This window comes from Rhopalosiphum padi, chromosome 1, assembly GCF_020882245.1.
Source record: "Rhopalosiphum padi isolate XX-2018 chromosome 1, ASM2088224v1, whole genome shotgun sequence".
Lineage (NCBI taxonomy): Eukaryota > Metazoa > Arthropoda > Insecta > Hemiptera > Aphididae > Rhopalosiphum > Rhopalosiphum padi.
Window position 1 is genome coordinate 28449812 of NC_083597.1, and position 20750 is coordinate 28470561.

Sequence of the window (20750 nt, forward strand, 5' to 3'; positions counted from 1 at the left end):
AATGTTACAAAAAAATTATTATTTTTATTAATTAATAACTTTTAGGTTGTAATGATGAATCCATATCTAAAAAACGTGAACACCAACTGGAGGATGAGCAGTCTACATCAGAAAGCAAACGTCATTGCCCTGATGATGAAGAAATAAATGCACAGGTGCAAAGCGCCATAGACAGTATTTTGAATTTGCAACGCAGTGATCCGGCAACAGATGAAGCGGTGCGCAGCATTTTACCGTCCTAGCATACTGGTCATAGGAAATGTTTGACCACAGCGTGAACATTAAAATATTGGTTCCTCAGTGTATGGATTTCCTAAACGCGATTATGGTAATATTTGACTGTGTTAATTTAATTTTTTCCTTTCTTTTTTATATAGATATTTTTTCTTTAAAATACCTTACACTTAATTAAACAAATGTTTAAGATAAAAAATATGTTAAGATAGAAATTTAAGATAGTGTAAGGATGGGCTTCAAAAATTTTATAAGAGATTTGAAAACCTAAGTATATTCTTCCTGACAATTATTTTGATGTTACCAAATTTTTAGTTTAAACAATATTCTTTATCTAGTCTACAAACAAGTCGTTGCATCACATACGTCGTTATGGTTTATACTTTTCATTTTTCAAAGTTAAATTAATTAAAAATATGCAAATAATGAACTTGCTTCATTAATTAGATTAAATTATTTTTATTTTTACTCTATTTTTGAGTTAAAAATATATTGCCACATATTTTGTTGTATCACTTCATAACTTTCAGTCTCTTTCATTATTTTTATTATATTATTGAAATTATTATAAACCATATTTTTGAAAATAGTAAATATTCCCAACAATATTTTATTGTGTGTATCCAATTTCATTAAAATAATATGAGATCAACTTCATATACTAATAGTTATAAATATGTATTCTTATATTTATTTCAACTTAAATGTTCTTGTTATAGACTCAAGATTAAATATAATCTTTTACAAAGTTTCTTATAATAATATATATAAGTTATACATCAAGTGATTGCAAACTTATCCATACCTTGTTTTTCTTTTAGTAATGAATTTATACAAATTCTGTTTGGATACTTAAGTATATTAAGTAGATAGCATATCATTTAAGAAATGTCCTGTGCCAATACAAATTTCTTTTTTTCAAAAGAGAACCAACTTTTAAGTAAATGATTTTTAGAAAATTCTAATCTGGTTAAAATACTAGTTTAATTTTTGATATGGATTTATACAATTTTTTTTTTAAAACACCTATTTAACAATTAATAAGATTAAGGCTTATTCATACTTTAAAAAATAATTTTGTATTATCACGGGACATTCCTTTAATAGTATACAAAATTAAGTATAGTAAAAAATCCAAAAATCAAGAGTTTTTATAAATTCATAATTTAATTTAAAAGAATGGAGAGTTTCATGCTTGGTGAATTACCTTGTATATTATGTGTTTATGTATTTTTTATTCTTACCATGCATTGTATCTTGTTATTAATTGTAACCAAACAGTATTTTTTTATATTAATAATAATTCAGATATTTTTGTAAAATTTAATACATTTCTGGAATTCATAATAGATTCCCTTAAATGCATTCAGTTAGTTATCTTCTCGGTTTATTTTTATCACGTAGTCAATATCTAATATTTTATGCAGTATAACATTAAATTACCTACCTCACATGATTTTAACATCAAAGTTGATAATATTATTAAGTTTTCAATCACCCAACACTAGTTTATTTTAAAATATAAATTTATGCAGAATTATATTGGAGTAGTTATTACATACTCGACTCCGTCCCTTAATGTTTTTATATATCTTGTAATAAAGATAAATCAAGTATTACAGTGAATTATTCAATAAACACAATATTGTAATACCATTTAACTATAGTATTATTATTATTTTTCGTGTATTACCCAGATACTAAATAATTATAATTTAGTTGCCATGGCTTGTCATATTCAAATTTATCTATTAATAATACCAAAGTACTACTAAAAATATAATCCTTTTTATAATATAGTTTATTTTGAATTATTTATTAGTATGTTGTGTATACTATTAAACAATTTGTCATGTGCTATTCATTTTAAAACATCAAATTTAACTTTTATATTGATGTAAGTTAATTGATATATTTTTTAAATAATTTTCTAAAATGGGTTGCAATGAAAAAGATTTACCAAGTCGAATAGTCTTTACTACTGTAATTGACTTTTAAATAGATAAAATTTGAGTATAATATAAGTAATACTAAATAAATTTAATAAGACTTCTTCTTTGGCATTTTAATTAATTTTTATAAAATTTTATGAAATTAAAAGTAATTTGTCTTTCATTTTTCCTCATGTTGAGATAATAAATTTCTGTTTAAAAATTTAATAACTTTCAAATTTACTAAATGTATGTGTTATAATTTGGTAGATATTAAATTTTACAAATAAAGTTCTTTAAAAATTTTCTGAATAATTAAAAGTTGTTTAATATAATCTATCCAGTTTAAGGGTATAAAATAATAAATTGAAAAAACTTAAATGTAATTATTCTATAAATGATAGCATATGAAATGTCCCAATGTATATTAAATTTGTGATAAAAATAATAACAAATTTATAACTAGAATTATATAAAGTATATTTATTTTAAAATTATATTATTACATTGGCAATTTGTTTATTATAAAAAAAATAATAAAGAAAATACTGTTTTATTATAACAATGTTAAACATTTCATTCAAATTTTTAAAATTAAATGTTTTTGAAAACTGCTCATAGTTATGACACTGAATTAAATTTGTTATGTAGATAAGAAAAGGGCCATAATTAATATTAATTTGGTTAACATAATTTTTATTAGAACTTATAATTTTGCAATTCAGGTAAATTACTCAAAACATTTTCAGCCCATCCTTACTATTTTTTTTTTTTGCACAAAAGTCACATATTTGAAATATTAAAAATTTTATTATTTTAAAGCATCACTTAATTGACTTGAATAACAGAAATTCACTTGACACCTAATTAGGTACCTTTTTTATAGTTGTAAACATAATCCCTATAATTTTTTTTTTTTTTTTTGTATTTAATTTATGATTTATTTCTTCTGGCAACTATCCTCGCTTTAGTTTTAGATTTTAAATATTTAAATGTACCTTACCTTAACTGGCACTAGTTTCAATTTTAAAATTGTCATTGGCCAATTATAATTAAAACTAGAAAAATATTTTGGCCTGTGTTAATCATCAAAAGTTAAATGCAAGACCTCAAAGAAATGGTTGATTATTTCCCTAAATTTAATATTAATAAGGGTTATGTAGAAAGTGTATCTCATTATTACCAATAATCAACATTAATTATAGGCCAAAATATTTTTCTATTATGCATTTCCCAATTGTTTAGTTACCAAAAGCATTTATAATTTAAAAAAATAAATTGTAGTTCTTCTTTTATGCAAAATATTTTATTTTTGCCGAATGTATCGCAGTTATATTAAAAATGTGTAATGTACTTTCGTTTCTGTTATTTGAACGAAAAATTTTTCCACAGGGTAATTTAAAACCTAAAATAAATTTTTAAATATTTATTCACTTTAGTCAAGTGTACTTAAATATAAACTAATGTAACTCACTAAACGAGTAGTATTTTATAATATGCACGTATGTTTTTTTTCTACGTGTCTTGTATAAGATCTCAAAAGCACAAATCTATAGAATTTGGGCAAAAATCTATGTTCTAGATAAACATTTTTCATTTTGCCATTAATTATATATTTATATATATATATATACATATATTTTTTTTTAATTTATTTTAAAGTTACTTTATTTGTATAATTGTTTAGTTTAAGTGTGTATATGTAAATTATTATTGTGCTTAAAATGATGTTTTGTTGTGTATATAATTATTTAAAAAATAAACTGTGAATTATTGTAATAATTTTGCATACTTGACACTTGAGTAATTAGAAATAAATTGTATCAAAAAAATTATGATCAGTTGATATTAATTATTCATATAATATATTACATAGTATTATAACAGCGGTTCCCAACCAGGAGGAATTAGAGTCTGCTCGGTGAGGAGGGGTTTTTATACTTAATAATTTTTTCTTATACTTAATATTATTACTTCATAAATTGATTTATAATAAATTTTTAAAATAATGAAAATAATAAAAGTAAATAGTTGTATATTGTATATTATATAGTTATTTTGTATGATTTATTTGTATAGCTCACTAAAAAAAAATTCGCCTTAACTCTAATTTAAGGAGGGGTTAATGAGATTTTAGTAATTTATAAGGCGTAAAATGAAAAAGGTTGGGAATCACTGTATTATAATAACATAAATATAATTTTAATACTTTACTTCAGGTTTCTTCCGAGAGCTTGAAAAATATTAAGTAATATATTACTTAAGAGAACACTATATACAACTACATAGTGTTATCTCCATCTTACATAAAGTAAATTGTAAATTGAATAAATTAAATGTGTAAGTTCTGAAAAATCAATTTAACTTTTTTATGCTAATATTGTAGTGAATTTACTTATCAGTTATCAGATTTGAAAGTAAGAGTATTATCTAGTGAATCTTGTATGTTTTTTTTTATATTAGATTCTGAACGGAATGATGAATGTATTGATTTTAAAATGATGTATGTTTTTTTTATTTTTGTGTCTGTCATCACGTTTTGGAGAAGTAATACTAGTAATAGTGCTTTGATTTTTGACTTCATCCCCTCATTGAAAAGGAAAATGAGTTTAGCTGGTACTTTGTGGGGGGGGGGGGGGTCAAAAATAAAAAAATTCCTATATTCAAAAGCGCCATGAAAACCCTTAAAAGGTAACGAAAAAACGGGTAGTTTAATGCATTATGCATAATGAGTTTTCGACAAAATCGATTTTTTTATTGTTCTGTAACTGAAAAACGAATTATTGTAAGTACTTGAAATGTTCACCAAATGTTTATATTAGCGTTATCTATTTACGATTAAATTTTCAAAATATTTTGACTTTTTTAAAAGCTATTTATAGACAAATTAAAATTTTCGATTTTTCTGTTTTTTTTTTTTTGAAATTCCTAAAAAAAAAATTTGGCCTTCCGAAAAATCTTTAAAATTTAATACAATGTTTAAGTTTTACTGATCGTGGTAAAAAAAAAAAAATCAAAATTTTTGTTTATAAGCATTTAAAGTTCAAATGTTTACAAAATATTATTTGCATATTTGCAAGGAATTTTGAAGTTGAAAATTCATAACATTTGTATGATTTATACCTAAGGTTAAAAAACCCAATACAAAGTTCTCTATAACTTTTTTTTCAAATAACTGTAAAAAAATACTTCAGCGTCAATATTAAAAAAAAAATTATGAGCCCATGAAATTTAATTTTTTTACGTAATCGTGTAAAATAACGATATATTCTAAAACGATTTAAAATATTTGTTGTTATTTAAAAAAAGTATAAGTTGTAGAAACTTGAAACTTTCACTAATAGTTGAGAAAAATAAATTATAATTTAAATATAGGTAATAATATAATATAATATCCTTGACTGAAAAATCATCTCCATTCAGAATCGTATTTCGTATACAATGATACCTGTCCCAAACAATAATGACCGATTTTTAACAAATCTCATTAAACGCATTTAAAATGCAATTTCTCAATACCGAACAAAAAAAGGTTTTATTTTCATCATTTTTGGCGAAAAATCCAAACTATTTTCGAAATGATAGAAATATTCAAAACAAACTCGGAATTTTCATTGCAAGTCCATTACTTGTCTGCTTTGGCTTTTGTCCCGGAAAATGACGGAAAGTACGTATTACATTGATAATGAACTAATGAAGATGTCTTAGAATCACTTATTTCCTATTTCATGGATACATGGATTGGTAGTCCAAATACTGCAGGGCCGTCCCGAGTTGGCACATTAATGCATCTCACCCCCCTTTATTATTTTGTTCGGGACGGCCCTGCCAAACAGACGTAATAAGAGAAACCTCAGGTTTCCTATTTCACTGTGTAACTGCTATACGTCTACTGTATCTGGTTTACCTAGGACAAACAATCATGTTGAAAGGTGGTATAAAGCAGTAGTTTTCAACCTTTTTAATCATGCGGCACACTTCATTTCCAACAAAATTTTCGCGGCACACCAATCCATATAATATGTGAAGCATATTTTATATATATACCTATATATACATATAAATATTGAATACATACTAATAAAACTATTAACAGATTTTTCGCGGCACACTTCAAGAGCGCTCACGGCACACCGGTTAAAAACCACTGGCATAAAGGCTTCTATAATTTATTGAGTTCATGTCATCCAACAATATGGAAATTTACTGAAGCAATACAAAAATAACAGTTGAAACAAAAAGAAAATAAATCGGTATACAACCGGTCATGCCGTCAAGAAAATGCAAAAGGAATACAGTTAAACAATTAGTAAGTTGATTGCAAAAACAGGGAAAAACTAGAATACCTAGCCACCTAGGGATATATTTTGTAATAATAAAATAAATAATAAGCTTAAGAAATACATATTGAATTAAATATTTTTCTTTTCGCTATTAAAACATTTTAGCGGCACGTAAATCCACTAGATAATATTTTTACATTTAAATTTAATAATAGGTAAATTCACTGTATTATTAAGCATAAAGGAGTTAAGCGGATTCTTCAAAAAGCAAAATTTGCTATGTTATGTGTTTGTAAGACAATACTTTCATTCATGTGTGTATAACATCTTAAACTATGGGTGATATCTTAATAGTGTAAGCACAAGTTTTATTGGTTAAGCCGTTTATTTAACTAATTTGTTTTTATAATATTTATTAGATGCTTCAATGTTTTCCAGTCTGATATTAATACCTCATGGATTATGAATTCACTGAATATTTTTATGAAATAAAGACTTACTAAGTATGAGTATCAATTAATGTGTGCAGTTACCAGGAAGACAATATTTTATTAATTATTATACTTATTTATTCTACTTTTTGATTTTGAAACTATTTTGCCTATCAGAGTGCTATGTTATTAATATGTAGATAACATATGATTTGTATTATATGCATTGATATGTGGCATTTGATTATTGGTGTGCTTTACCTATTATAATTTTTAATGTTACGCTTATGATAGTACATAAAAATGTTTATTTGTAATTTTAATGATTTTCTTATAAGGATTTGTGATGATCATGTTTGCCTAGTCGTTCTTCATCCAATGCACATTTAATTACACACTATGGCTTAATACATTCAGACTTAAAACATCCACTGTGTACACCCTCATATAGATAACTAGTACCCTAGGTTCCTAGATGTCTTACAACACTTGCTACAGTGATTTATACAATTTCAAAAGATGTCTCATGATTCTCAGTATTTAACCTAATTGTTTAAAATATCTAGCTAGGTACAAAAAAAGCTAAAGATCACCAAATTATTTTAAATCCAGTTATATCATATGAAAGTTGCATATTATATTAAACACTAATAATGCATTTAATAGGCATTTTGTTCTTCAGTCAGTTAATTTACTCTACTTACCTATATCTCAAATATTGATAATATAATATATTTAAAAAAATGTAGAACTATTGGTTTTATTTAATTCATCAATTTCATCATATATACAAACACATTAATATTATAAAGTCAATTACAATACATTTTTACTTTACTTATTATTTAATATTATTTTTAGTTTTAGTATTTTAAAAGTGCTTATCAAACGTTAAAATTATACATAAAAAACATATTGAGTAAATTACATTTGTTAGATAAATACAACAATTATTATTTAAAAAATTAAGTTCATTTAAAAATTAAAACAATTAAACAGTTTTGTTTTTAAATATAACCTAACAATTTTAATTGGTTCGAATACTCCTTATGAAGGATACACATGAATAATTTTATTAATAATTTTTCTACAAATTGGACAAGTAGAAATTTTATTTTTTTTTGCTTTATCAAAACATTCATCACATAAACACATGTGTGAACATGGCAGTAATACAATTGAAGGCTTAAATGGTTCAAGACATATTGAGCATTTTGATGGTTCACACGGCTCATCTATTAACAAAAAATATAGTGTTTATACTAAAAAAAAAAAATAATATATTTAAATATAATGTACTTTTAGATTTATTGACTTTATGTTTTCGATTAGTATCGTTTAGACTGTGATAAGGTACAAAATCATCTGGAGGTTCTTGATATCTTATTGGTTCTTCTGTATTAAACATCGAACAAACTACTGTCCCAATAACTGCTCCTAAAAAACATAATATTGAAACATTACATAACTCAAATATTATATCCATGTACATTGTACTTATTAATTACTCTATACATTTTTCTATAAAAATAAAGTAAATAAATCTATTATGTAAAATTAAGAAATCTTACCAAACATAGAACCAAGTCTTCCTCCAGCCATAAAACCCAGAAATGTTAATCCTCCAACAATAAGGGATGTTTTTACAATAGAATTGGGTGGCATTTTAATATGAGATTAAACCAATACTGCAATGAAAAATTATATGATATTATTTAACAGTAAATTACAAATGTTCTATTAAAAATATTTAGAAAAATGTATTTGCTAAAAAACTCACTCTTATCATCTAAATCTTAAAAGAGTAACAAAAAAATATTTAAAAAAATGTCATGCCGATGTTATTTTATACTTGATAAATAATATTTTATTAACTTAAAAGATTCAAATCCACAGTCAATATATCTACACAAATATTTTTCTACTTCTTTTTTATGAAAAAACAAATGTATAAAAGTGAATAGTTAATATTAATCATTTATGTGTTAATTTTACATTTCTATTCTTATGATAGCACTTACCAAGTAGCTAATAAGCGAGACTTTTTAAATGTAAGAATAAGAGGTTTGATCTTGAAATACAATACTAACATCGATGTAACAAATTTTGTTCTCAGATTCTTGAAATTTGGGTATTAATCTAGTTTACCAAGCTCGTTTTTCAAAATGTGTGTTTTAAGGCACTGTATTTGAATGTGTTTAAAAAATTGTTGCTCATTTTTATTACAAAAGTTATACCAAAAAAACGGGGAAAACAATTGATTATTTGAAATATTGTGGTATCTTCGATAAAAATAATAAAAAACTACATTTTTGATTGATTTTTTTTTTTTGAAAAAGTGTGTTTTTGCACGCTGAAGTTTTTGAAGGAAAACAATTTATTTGTTTGCGAGTAATTGCAATGAGCGAATAACCCCATACAGTTTAGAGGTGCACTCAAAATATATTTGATTTTACTAAGTGACCTATTTTAGGTGGTTTTGCATGACAAATCAAGGGATATTTTCGTTTTGAACAGTCTGAGTGAGCGAGTGGGATGTAAACTAAATTTGTTCCGAAATTTGTTATACCACGAGTCTACGAGCTTATTGAACTATATTGTCATACCAATATTTTATATTCTTTTCGGAACCATTTAACATTTTTAATAAAATTATATTCATTTAAATTGAACCAAAACCACGTAGTAGCTCTTAGTCCATCAAAAAAATTGTCTTGCATAACATCACTTTTCCTTAAAAATATCAAATACCACACATTGGTCTATAGCACTAATTTAATATCTAATTAAGTATATCTTAATTCGTGGTCAATAGGAAAGTAGTTGATTAATGAGTAATAAATTGAAGTATATGTATTGTATTATTTATTGTGTTGTAAGTTTCAATCAATTTTCGACGACCGCACTCAATAATGTTACGTATAAGAATATGAAATTATATTTTAACTAAATCATTAGGAACTACGTAATAGTTCGTTTGTTATGGTGTATACATTACCGGTATAACTACTGTCGACGTGAGAACATTGGCTGTAACTCCTAAAGTAAAAAGTCAAGTAATAGTAGTAATACTACTAACTATTGAATAAATAACAATTAAAATTTGACTTATATTGTAAATTGTTATTGAGAGCGTGAAAAGAGTTTGCAGACTTGAATAAATAACTAAGCAAGTAAGGTGACCAATAATTGGCGATTACACAGAAATACAGAAGTAAGAATTTACCATAGTAAACAAAATAATAAATAAAACAAAACAAGTGATAATAATATTTTGATAAACATAAAAACATATTGTTGTTATCATTTCTTAACTCTTTGTGTATTTTCCAGTTACTTAATATCATAAAACACTATAATTTACCTAGTCCTAGACGGTAGATCCTATAGTATTACAATTTACAGTAGACGCACTTTTGTCTGAGACACTACACAGTCTTCAGTCGCATTCAGTCGATTTCTCAATCACGCGAACACTAATACTGTTCACATTGTAACATTTATTATTTATTAGTTGATATTAAATTTACCAACAACTTGCTGCTACACAGTATTTTAGTCGATGTTTGCGGTTCAGCGACTGAGCGACATTGTTTACAATTTGTACGGTCGAATGTTCATACTGTGAATTGTACATCACATGAATACAATCGTAACTTAAATAATTAATACAATCGGGCTGTGATTCTGGAGAATAATCATGGCCGAAAGTTCGAGCCTGTGGACCACCAAACAAAGGATTCGTCATTTAGATCTACCAATCAAAAATTTTGTCGAGAACGCAATTCCTTACCAAGTGGAGACATTGAAAACCTTAAAATCTAATCTTGCCAAGGTTAGTGTATTGTCTACAGGTTATACCGATTATTTTTATTGTTCTGTTATGTAATTTGTTGCATACAGCAAAGACGTTTAGAAAACCGTAGCAGTATGCGTCAATTACAAATGAAAGCTTTGCAGTCCATCAAACGCTCTACAGCATTGCTTAGAGAAATGGATACCTTAAGAAATCAAGTTGCTGATGTCGATCTACAAACTTTTGATAACTTAATGAATCCAAGCAGGCAATTGATATTGGAAGCAATTGATATGTTTAAAAGTAATTTTTTTAAATATTTTTTTAGACATTAACTATGGTGAATTTTTTTGTTTTTTTTTGGTTTGAATAGATGAAGATTTAAATGAATACAAATCTAATGCTGTGCTAGAAGATATGTATAAAGACAATACTGAACAATTAGAAGCAGAAAATCAACAACGTATGTTATTAATATCTATTGAAGAAGAAAAACAAAACCAGGAAAAAATGTTGGCGATTGAATCTGATGTTAAAAATGTAGAGAAAGACATACAAGGCATTCAAGATCTGTTTCGTGATCTCAGTAAATTAGTAAATGTATGTATTAAAATTAAGCTTACCTTTCATTTATCAATTCTAGTAACTAAACTATGAAAAATATTATTTATTTATGCATAGATTTATTATTAATATATTTTCTCTCAATAGTTCTTTCTTCTTTCATAATTATTACATAACTTTCAACTATCTAATCATAACAATTTATCAAAAATAATACATCTGTTAAGATTCTATAGGAAAATAAATGTAAAAATAAATAATGTATATAAATTATAATAGGTATAGACATAATATAAGAAAAAATTAAGTACAGCCTTCAAATAATATGTTTTTCTCATGTTACAAAATATATCCATGACAATCTCATAAAAATATGTAATGAATAATATTACATGTCACTAATTAACAGTAATAATTGAAAATAAATTACTTTGATTTGATTTTGATTTTTTATTGGGGGCATGTTTACTACTTACTAAAAGATTGTAGAAACCAAGCAATTTTATTTAAATATTAAAAAGTTTGGAATGAATGGATTGGTTTTACAATGTTTTTTTTTCTTTGCACCCTTTTTCAGGAAGTCAAAAAATTTCAAAATTATATTGTACGTCTATTAGATAATAATTGAGTCTAGTTGCTACTTTGGTCTTTGAAGAGACAATTTTTTATTTAATTGTTAATTTTCTTAAATGTAAAGAAAATAAACTTTGAAAAATGTTGAAGAAATTTCAGCAAGCATGGGTTTCTTCATGATCATTTTTCCATGATGTTTTGTAATATTAACTATTGCTTTCAAATATATAATAAAACATCACTATTGTTGAGGTGAGTGAAATGTAAAAAATGCCAACATTCATTTTTGTATCTTGTCAGTCTATGTATTACTTTTTTTCCTGCTAGAAATCTTATAAGTGAATATGTCCCTAAAGTAAGAAGTAAAATTTACATTTAAAAACTTGCAAAAATGAATTTGTACTTGCATATTTTGTATACTGTAAAATGAGCTTTTTTCACTTTATATTAAATAATCTCTGATTTTATTTTTGTAAATACTAAAATGTAAATTTTTGTGTATTGTAATCAACGGTTTAATTTGTTGAAAATTTTAACTATTATTTTTATATTAATATATGAAAAATGTCCAATGATTAATTAGTTTATTTTTATGTTGTATTTTTTTTATGTTTAAATTTTAGGATCAAAAAGAAGATGTTGAAAAGGTTGAAGCTCATACTGAGACAACCCAAGAAAATGTAATTCAAGCTGAACAGTCATTACGTAAAGCAGCGAAATTGAAGAAAATGTCTTATCCACTTATTGGAGCTGTGGTTGGGTCTTGTGTTGGAGGTCCATTAGGATGTTTGGCTGGTGCTAAAGTTGGAGTATTTGCCACTGTTACCTGTTTTGTATTAGGTAATATTCATAACTTTAAATTTAACTTACATCCATAGTTAATAATTTTTATTTGTACAAGTTAAATTTAATTTTTCTCAAATTTATGAATATCCACTTTTTACATTTGACATTTGACATTTTAATATTCTCAAAAAGTATTTGATTAATAATAACTTATTGAAAGTTGTAATAAAACATTTTTATTTAATTTTATATTATTCATAATTTTTTTATTATTTAGGATGGGCAGTGAATAAAATGGCCAATTCTTCAAATAGGTTTTATTGATAATAATTTAAGATAAAATGCTCATTAAATATTAACAAAAACATTACATCATTCAATAAACATGATTCTGCAATGAATTCTGCAATCTTTTTACAAAAATAATAATAGTTGTTAATATCAAACTTAAAAAATATGATCCAGTGAAATAAAGATAGAAGTCTGTCATCTTGAGTTTCAATCTTTGTTTTATATTATTGATGTGTTCTATATATTATTCATTCTTTAATTTCATAATTTATATTAGAAAATTTGCTATTTTAGTGCTTCACCCTATATTTATTACTTAACAATTTATGAATTGTAATATATTGTTTTAATAAATTAACATTACATTGAATTATGAAAATATTTATTATTTAAGAATAAACACAAGTATATATACTTAATTTCTAGTTTATATACCAGGTGGATTCTTTCAAGAATATATTTGATAATAATATTATTTATTACTCTGATACCTACATACTTATAAAAGTAGAAAATACATTGGTTGTTGGCAGCTACAACGATAATTATTTTGTATGGTTCCTCAATAAGTCTTAATTTTTTCACTGTTTTATAAATATCCTAGAGATACTCTGAATAATAATAAATTATCAATATATATTGTCATTCAAAAGAGTAAAAATTTTAAAATTATGTAAAAAAAAATATTCTCTAATACATAAAAGTTCTAAAATAATGAATATTTTACATTAAATTAATTACCAAAAGCTATTTTTATTTTATTTTACAGGATTTACTGGTGGAAAAGTACTCAAGGATAAATCTAATGCTGTGGAAGAAACAGAAAACACAACCAATGTTTTAATTAATCAAACAGTAAAATCGCATACTGAATAAGTGATTTTAATGAGATTATAATGACAAATTGAGATTAAAATGAGTAGAAATGGACAATAGTTGACTGACATTATCCAGTTTATATATTTTAATTACTTCATATTTTTATAAGTCTATGTATGTTATATATATTTTTTTAAATTATATTTGTCTAAAGATAATAAAAAAAAATTTAAATTATTTAAATTATGTACTATGTGACTGTTGATAAATAATTATAGGTAAAACACATTATTTATTCTCTTTATAATAAATTGAATATATTTATTGTTTCTAATTTTGATTGATACATATAATTGAATAGAAACAACACATAAATATAAATACAATTTGAACTCAATTGGTCAGATAAATACTATAAAAAAAAATTAATATTAAATTGTAAGTATGAAATAAACAGAATATTTAAAATTATCTACTAACTAAAATACACAGATTAGGTACCACAAAAATAAATAATAAATGTCATATTGTAAATCACTACATATATTATATATACAATAAAAATCACATAATTAAATTTTTTATTAATCCAGTCAAAAGTATATGTAAAAAAGTAATTACACATACAAAAGTATATGTATAGACTAGACCCAAATCATAGGACAATTTTATATCATGATCAATTAGTTAATATAATAGAAAAAATAATGTCCTTTGAATTATTATAAAATTATTTATTGCATTTACAGTTTTGATAAATACAGTGCATTGTATTTAATGATTGTATTTGTAATCATTATAAAAACAAATGAGAAATGTTTATTTATATTCACATATAATTTTATATAGTTAACAACAAAACTATCCAGCTCTTTCAAGTGATTTTTACTGTATACACCAATATATGTTACACTCAAATCAATAAAAACACAAATCAAGTAAATATATACTATAGTATTCTACACATTTTAAATAAAAAGTCTCTGGTTATTTTATTCTTAAGTCAAAATGTGTATGTATTTTAAATAGCACATTATTGTAATTTCACTAATACAAACTAAAAAGTCTTATGAAATATTAAATATAAATAAACGCATTGTTATTCATGAAAATAACTACAAAATAATAAAAAAAATTATCACTTTACGAGTATTCAATAGCACCCAATGTTAATCATAAAAAAGTAATGTACACTTATGACTAACAGTGTTTAATTGACAGATACATATTTTTTAAAACTTTAGAGTCAAAATAGTTAAGTCTTTGTGCATGTAATAATAACTATAGGTACAAGAACAAAGGAACCACAACAGAACCTACAAAGAGGAACATCTTTTTTCAAATAACACAAGTATAGCCTACTAAATAATTGAAAAACTTTAATATAAATATATATACAAAAAATATGGCTGGTTTCATTTAATTAAAAATATTTGTATGAAGAAACTAGATCAAACAATTTTATGATATTTACAATTAAATAGTTAGTAGCTAGGTTAAGTCTTCTAAATTTTCTAAATATAATAATTATTTAGATCAAAAATTATAATTATATAATTAAATAGTTTTAATAGTATAAATTAATATAAAGGATTACTTAATTATTAGTTTTCTTGTTGATAAAATAAATATCTGAAGTTTTTACTAAATGGATAAAAAAATTATATTTTCTATTATTGAAAATATTACATTTTTTAAGGTTCTTATTTTAATTTTGTTTTTCTAAAAATAAATGTTAGTTGTTGTAGAGCATACTGGGATATTTTTAATTTTATATTTCAAAACTATTAAGAGATCACAGTAATTCAGAATTCACAACATTTTCCTTAATATATAATTAGAAATATCAAATATAAACCGAGGCTATATTTTTTTCCTTTACCTCATTCAGTATATAATTTACAAATCATGTAAAAAAAAATTAAATCTAAAACATAAATGACTATTTAATTTTTAAGAATAAATGATTAAAATCCTTTATACAATTTTTTTTAAATACATACTTGGTAATTTGTAGTAAAATAGTGATATTACTCACTTCATTATTTATATACTATTATACTAAAAAATCATTGAGCGTTGGATATATATATTAACAACGAAACATTAAAGAAATATACATGAGAAATAAGGCTACCTTTGAAATAGTTATTGTTTTCAAGGAGAACTTTGTTCAAAAAGAACATCATTAGATTGATTATTATAACTATAATCCAATTGTCCTCCTCCCTCGTTGACCATGTTCTGTGTTATATTTGATGAATAGGAATGTTGCATAACTTGTTCATTCTTTAAAAACAAAATAAATAAATAAAATAAATAATTAATACCTAAGTAAAAGTAATTTTACTCGTTCGTGTAATAATAAAACATCAGAAGAAATTAATGGACGCGTTTCAAAAAGTTCTCCACTGGCATCAGAACAAATTATTTGATTGGTAGAGGTATTGGTAGAGGTCTCTTGTTGAGTAGTTTGCTCAGAAGTCTGCGAGGATGTTTGTAAAGAATCCTAAACATGGTTTTTTAATGTTAGAACAACTTTAAACTGAAATAAACCATAAACCTATATTACATACATCCATAAATGTTGGCAAAATTCCACATCGAGCCATTAATAATTGTTTAGTTATTTTCTTTAGTTCTTCCTGTTGTTTGACTATAGTTTTTTGTAATTGCTCTTGTTTACGTTGTAACTGATCTTGAATAAGATTTTCCTGTGACTACATTTATTTTTGCATTTACATTAATGTGTTAATAAGAACAAAATATAAATGTAAATTGCATTATCAGTTTTGGTTTTAATTTTTCATAATTTAAAAATTACAGTTGTTATGACATTTAAATTTTAATTCTATTTTACAACTTATAAGTTATTAGTGTTATAAATTTATAAATACGAAATAACATAGTATTAAACATATATTATTTAAAGCAATTATACTTACTGGGGAAACTGAGCCAGCAGGTAATTTTACTGAAGATTGGGCATTTTCTAAATAATTGTTTAATGTTTCAGAAATATCTTGTTTGTTTTCTACCAATGTCAATGACTCACCTTCACAATTAGAATTTTGAATATCTTCAATTGATCTAATTTTCTAAACATTTAGTACATATATATCAACATTAATTATATATTTATTCAGTAAAAACACATTTTATTTAATTTTTGAAAATTAAAAATTCATTTTTAAATTTTTAATTACATTAGAAGCCAAGGTTGATGTTTCAAAAAATAAAATGTTTTAATTGAAGTTGTTGAGACATAATTATGCCTTAAAAGGATGTCAGAGCACTATTAATTTTAAATTTGAATCACCCGTAACATGGCAAATTTGTGTTCAGTTGAACCAACCTTGTGTTATTAGCTTCGGTATAAGAGTGAATTGACCTATTAAACAACTTATAGTTAAGAACATTATGTGTTCTAACAATTTTTTTTTTTTACGATACTTAAATTTGTATGTAAAATGTTATAATATAAAAATACTCTTGTCTTGCTACAAAATTGAGAGGAAATTGACAAGGTGGCAGGTTGAATAATAGTTTAAATATATAAATATATCGTTGAAGTTTTAAAGTAATATATTAATAGTTAATATTCTGATTGGTTATTTTAAATATTATGAATTCAAAATGAAGCTAATCAACTAGAACAGACCAGTAGATGACTAAGATTATCATAACCCTAAGCAGTCTACCCTGGCTATTATTATTTACTAAATTATCAAGTTGATACTATTTAATTAACAAACCATTTTTGGCGAGTCTGTACTTTGTTGTTCATAATATCTCTTTGGATATGAATCATAATCACTATTTGATGATTGATGTTCAATTTCATTTAAAGGAACATGCCATAATCTTTTTTTACTATTCTTTCTTCCATCATTAGTCTCACTTTCTTTTTTAATAATATTAAAATAATTTATGACTTGATGATGACAAACAATGAATTCGGGTTTAGAGTTCCATTGGTGGTAACTGATATAATATCTTGATTGTAACCATATCCATTGTTGGCCTTTGGTTAAAAACCGATAGTAACAAGATGTTCCTTCGCCTTTCAGCATAACTAAAAAATAAATAGTTAATGTTTACTAAAAACATTTCTAGTTGTTCACTTACGAGCTTGGTGTGATAATATAACATCTTCTAGGTCATCAATATGGTAATATTCATAACCTGATGTCCCTAGTACTTCAAATGGCATATAGCCAATAATTGATGGACCTCTGAAATTAATACAAAAATAAACAAAGTTAAAAATTGAAAGAAATTGTATCAGAATATATATTTTTTTATACCTATGATCGAGGAATAAAAATTTCCATTCTAAACTGTGTCTAGAGGTGAATTCACTTTTTATATCCTCCATAACTGGTAATTCTTTTAATAGCTGTGGAGTCATAATTCGTCCAATACCAACGAATACTAGGCTAAACATTAAAAATAAATTTTGTTTTTTTGAACTTCATAATTTATATTTCAAAAAACGTATGACTTACTTTAGGTCATCTTCTTCACTGCTAAATGGAGATGAAATCCTAAAATTGTTACCATGATATATTTCACTACTTGGTTGGAAGTAACCGAAAAATTGCACCAATTCAAATTGACTTTTTTCCTCTTTATCTTTAAATGGATCATGTCTTTTACAATGGCAAGAAAATACAATTTGATCTACAGAAAAATAAATAGCAGGTATTCAATATTAATATTTGCAATACTGATACTTATATATTATAAATTATTACCATTATCATAATTCTTAGAAAGTCTGGATTCTACAATTCGATCTTGTAACATTGAATGATCAGCTTCATGAATTATTTTGAATATTGATAAATTTTCCATGGTTTTCTAAAACAAATATAATTTTATGAAAACCACAAAGATATTATAAAGGTAGCATTATATACATAATAGGTATTACAATAACGATTAAAGGTAATTAAAAATAGTACCGGAAGATAACCAAGAAGAGCAGTGACAGTTTCTGAAGCATGGAGAATTTTTCCTAATGATGTAAATACTATAATGAATCCATCCAATGCCTAAATAATTATGAAATCACAAAATGTAGCTTAGACAAAAAAATTTTAAAATTAATTTTACTTCTAAAATTATATGTGTAAATTCTTCATTCAATAGAAATTCTGGTTTCCAGTCATTGTCTATTTCGTGTACTCTTGAATTCAATAATATATCTAAAAATGATTGAGAAGTGCAATTTATTATATCTTACAACAGAACAAATAAACACAACAAACCTTTCTGTTTATTTAAATAGTTTATAGTTGTTCTCAGAACAGTAGACTTATCCATTTTTCTATTGGTCGTGGACAACATGCGATTTAATTCGTTGATTAAGTTGTTAAATTGATCCCTGCGTTTCTTCTCACTTAGGTTTCTTGACTTTCTAATGATTATTGTTTTCATAACATGATATCAACGATTAGTAGTAGATACACAATGGTCACAAAACATTGGCAATACCTACCTTTTAGTATCGTCTCTATCGGTCAGTTCGTCGTCATACTTGTCACTGTTGAAACAAGAAAAAAAAATATCCAAGTCACAATCAACGACAAACTACACCTGCCCGATGAGTATAAAATACAATGATTTTTACACATTATACACCAGTCGATCAACTGATGTACAACTGGTCGGTTAACCCCCCACAACATTTACATTAAATGGAAAAACAATTAGATATAATATGCGTGTGTTTGGTATGTTTCACACAAGGTTCCCAACCCATCAAAATCTCCACATACGTGTCGTGTGTTGCTCGTAAGCACAATTTTACAGATCGACTTACTCGGATTTCTTAGTGGAGGCGCTACTCAAGTAGTTTGACATAGTGACGTGCGGTCCAGATACGTATATTACGGGCTTTTTGCTTCTTACCTTCGGGCGCCACGGTACACAAAGTTTACATTTTTACATGTAGCACGGTGTATAATCGGGCCCATTGGTAAGTGCACAAAATAAACAATATTGGGCAGAGTAAACGAGACTAGTTTTCGGAAAACGGCACTATTATGTATGCTCGATGCTGGTGCCTGTCGGCCTGGCGCATGACAAGAGAGCGTTGTACACTGTAGTTAATGGCTAATCAAATTGTATATATATTGATATAAAATGATATGAAAAAGTTTTGATTTTTAATGCACCGCGAACGGCAGTCGAACCATTTGCTATAATGTTAAAACATTTAAAACAATTATACTCAGGTCCATACTCCACAAGGTAATCGATAATAATAATAAATAATACAAACAACTTTAGACATAATAATGCAATAAAATGTATTATTATAATATAATATGACTATTATATTGGTATGTACGCACATGACCAAAACGGTGCACACAGATTAGGTAATAAATTATATAGGTAAACATAAACATATTATATAGATTTTTAATATATATACATTAATCTGTGGACATGATACATAACACTGTTACAGAGCCGCTGCTACCCTTACGGACAGTGGCGTGGTGATCGATGTTGTCTAATGCAATTGCTTAGCCCAAGAAATTTGTGTTGAGCTTAAAAATTAAAATTTGTGTGGATGAATGTATAGTTGGTACTATAGTTAATTAACATGGTATTTTTTTATTTTAAATTGTTTGTTGGCCTTTGTCCTATAATTAAAATTTAAAATTCCAGATTACTACGTACAGTTTTAGATTATATATTATGTTGCAGGGGGTATAGTGGGTGGGTCATTGTTTAAATACTTTGTTTATAGGGTTTGAAATATGCTCGTCACGCCTCTGCTTGTGGATAGACATCAGTGAAGACTCGATTGAATTTTAGGGGAGGGGACTACAATCTTCTATATAAAATTTGTTAAATAATAACATAAATTAATAATATTTATCTTAGTTATTTGGAGGGCTAAGTCACACAGATACCAGCCCTCCCCCGCCGCTTAATCGCGACCAATAAAAGTATGGTGGATACTGGGTGTAAAAGTATTAGGTATAATTAGTCTGGAGCCTCGCTATTGTCAGGGCTGTTGACT

The 20750-nt window shown here is 25.3% G+C and overlaps 4 protein-coding genes and 1 long non-coding RNA gene across 7 annotated transcripts in view; 3 read left to right on the plus strand and 2 right to left on the minus strand.

Annotated features, from left to right (window-relative positions):
- The window catches only part of LOC132918426 (uncharacterized), a 13913-nt gene extending 9913 nt beyond the window's left edge, over window positions 1-4000 (plus strand). For all 3 annotated transcript variants that reach the window (XM_060979639.1, XM_060979638.1, XM_060979640.1), the window contains exon 17: window positions 46-4000. In XM_060979639.1, coding sequence (XP_060835622.1) covers window positions 46-242 — 197 coding nt within the window. In that variant the 3' untranslated portion in view covers window positions 243-4000. The remainder of the gene's footprint in view (window positions 1-45) is intronic.
- A 1395-nt stretch (window positions 4001-5395) lies between these two features.
- LOC132928613 (uncharacterized) lies at window positions 5396-7657 on the plus strand. The gene is made up of 3 exons (XR_009662052.1): window positions 5396-6474; window positions 6664-6803; window positions 6868-7657. It is a non-coding gene; the product is annotated as an uncharacterized LOC132928613 (long non-coding RNA).
- Window positions 7626-10072, minus strand: LOC132928608 (mitochondrial ubiquitin ligase activator of NFKB 1-like). Its single transcript, XM_060993408.1, has 4 exons — window positions 9878-10072; window positions 8451-8567; window positions 8179-8316; window positions 7626-8114 (listed from the first exon to the last, which is right to left on the minus strand). The coding sequence occupies exons 2-4, from the start codon at window positions 8542-8544 to the stop codon at window positions 7927-7929; spliced, it is 420 nt and encodes a 139-aa protein (XP_060849391.1). The 5' UTR covers window positions 8545-8567; window positions 9878-10072; the 3' UTR covers window positions 7626-7926.
- A 165-nt stretch (window positions 10073-10237) lies between these two features.
- Window positions 10238-13951, plus strand: LOC132928599 (syntaxin-17). The gene is made up of 5 exons (XM_060993395.1): window positions 10238-10714; window positions 10783-10978; window positions 11049-11275; window positions 12436-12652; window positions 13659-13951. The coding sequence occupies exons 1-5, from the start codon at window positions 10580-10582 to the stop codon at window positions 13763-13765; spliced, it is 882 nt and encodes a 293-aa protein (XP_060849378.1). The 5' UTR covers window positions 10238-10579; the 3' UTR covers window positions 13766-13951.
- A 45-nt stretch (window positions 13952-13996) lies between these two features.
- On the minus strand, window positions 13997-19944 carry LOC132928592 (circadian locomoter output cycles protein kaput-like). The gene is made up of 14 exons (XM_060993383.1): window positions 19536-19944; window positions 19212-19256; window positions 18982-19130; window positions 18827-18918; window positions 18676-18765; window positions 18466-18571; window positions 18217-18391; window positions 18016-18147; window positions 17837-17943; window positions 17464-17783; window positions 16654-16806; window positions 16285-16428; window positions 16059-16217; window positions 13997-15997 (listed from the first exon to the last, which is right to left on the minus strand). The coding sequence occupies exons 1-14, from the start codon at window positions 19574-19576 to the stop codon at window positions 15866-15868; spliced, it is 1845 nt and encodes a 614-aa protein (XP_060849366.1). The 5' UTR covers window positions 19577-19944; the 3' UTR covers window positions 13997-15865.
- Between the last annotated feature and the right edge of the window lie 806 nt (window positions 19945-20750).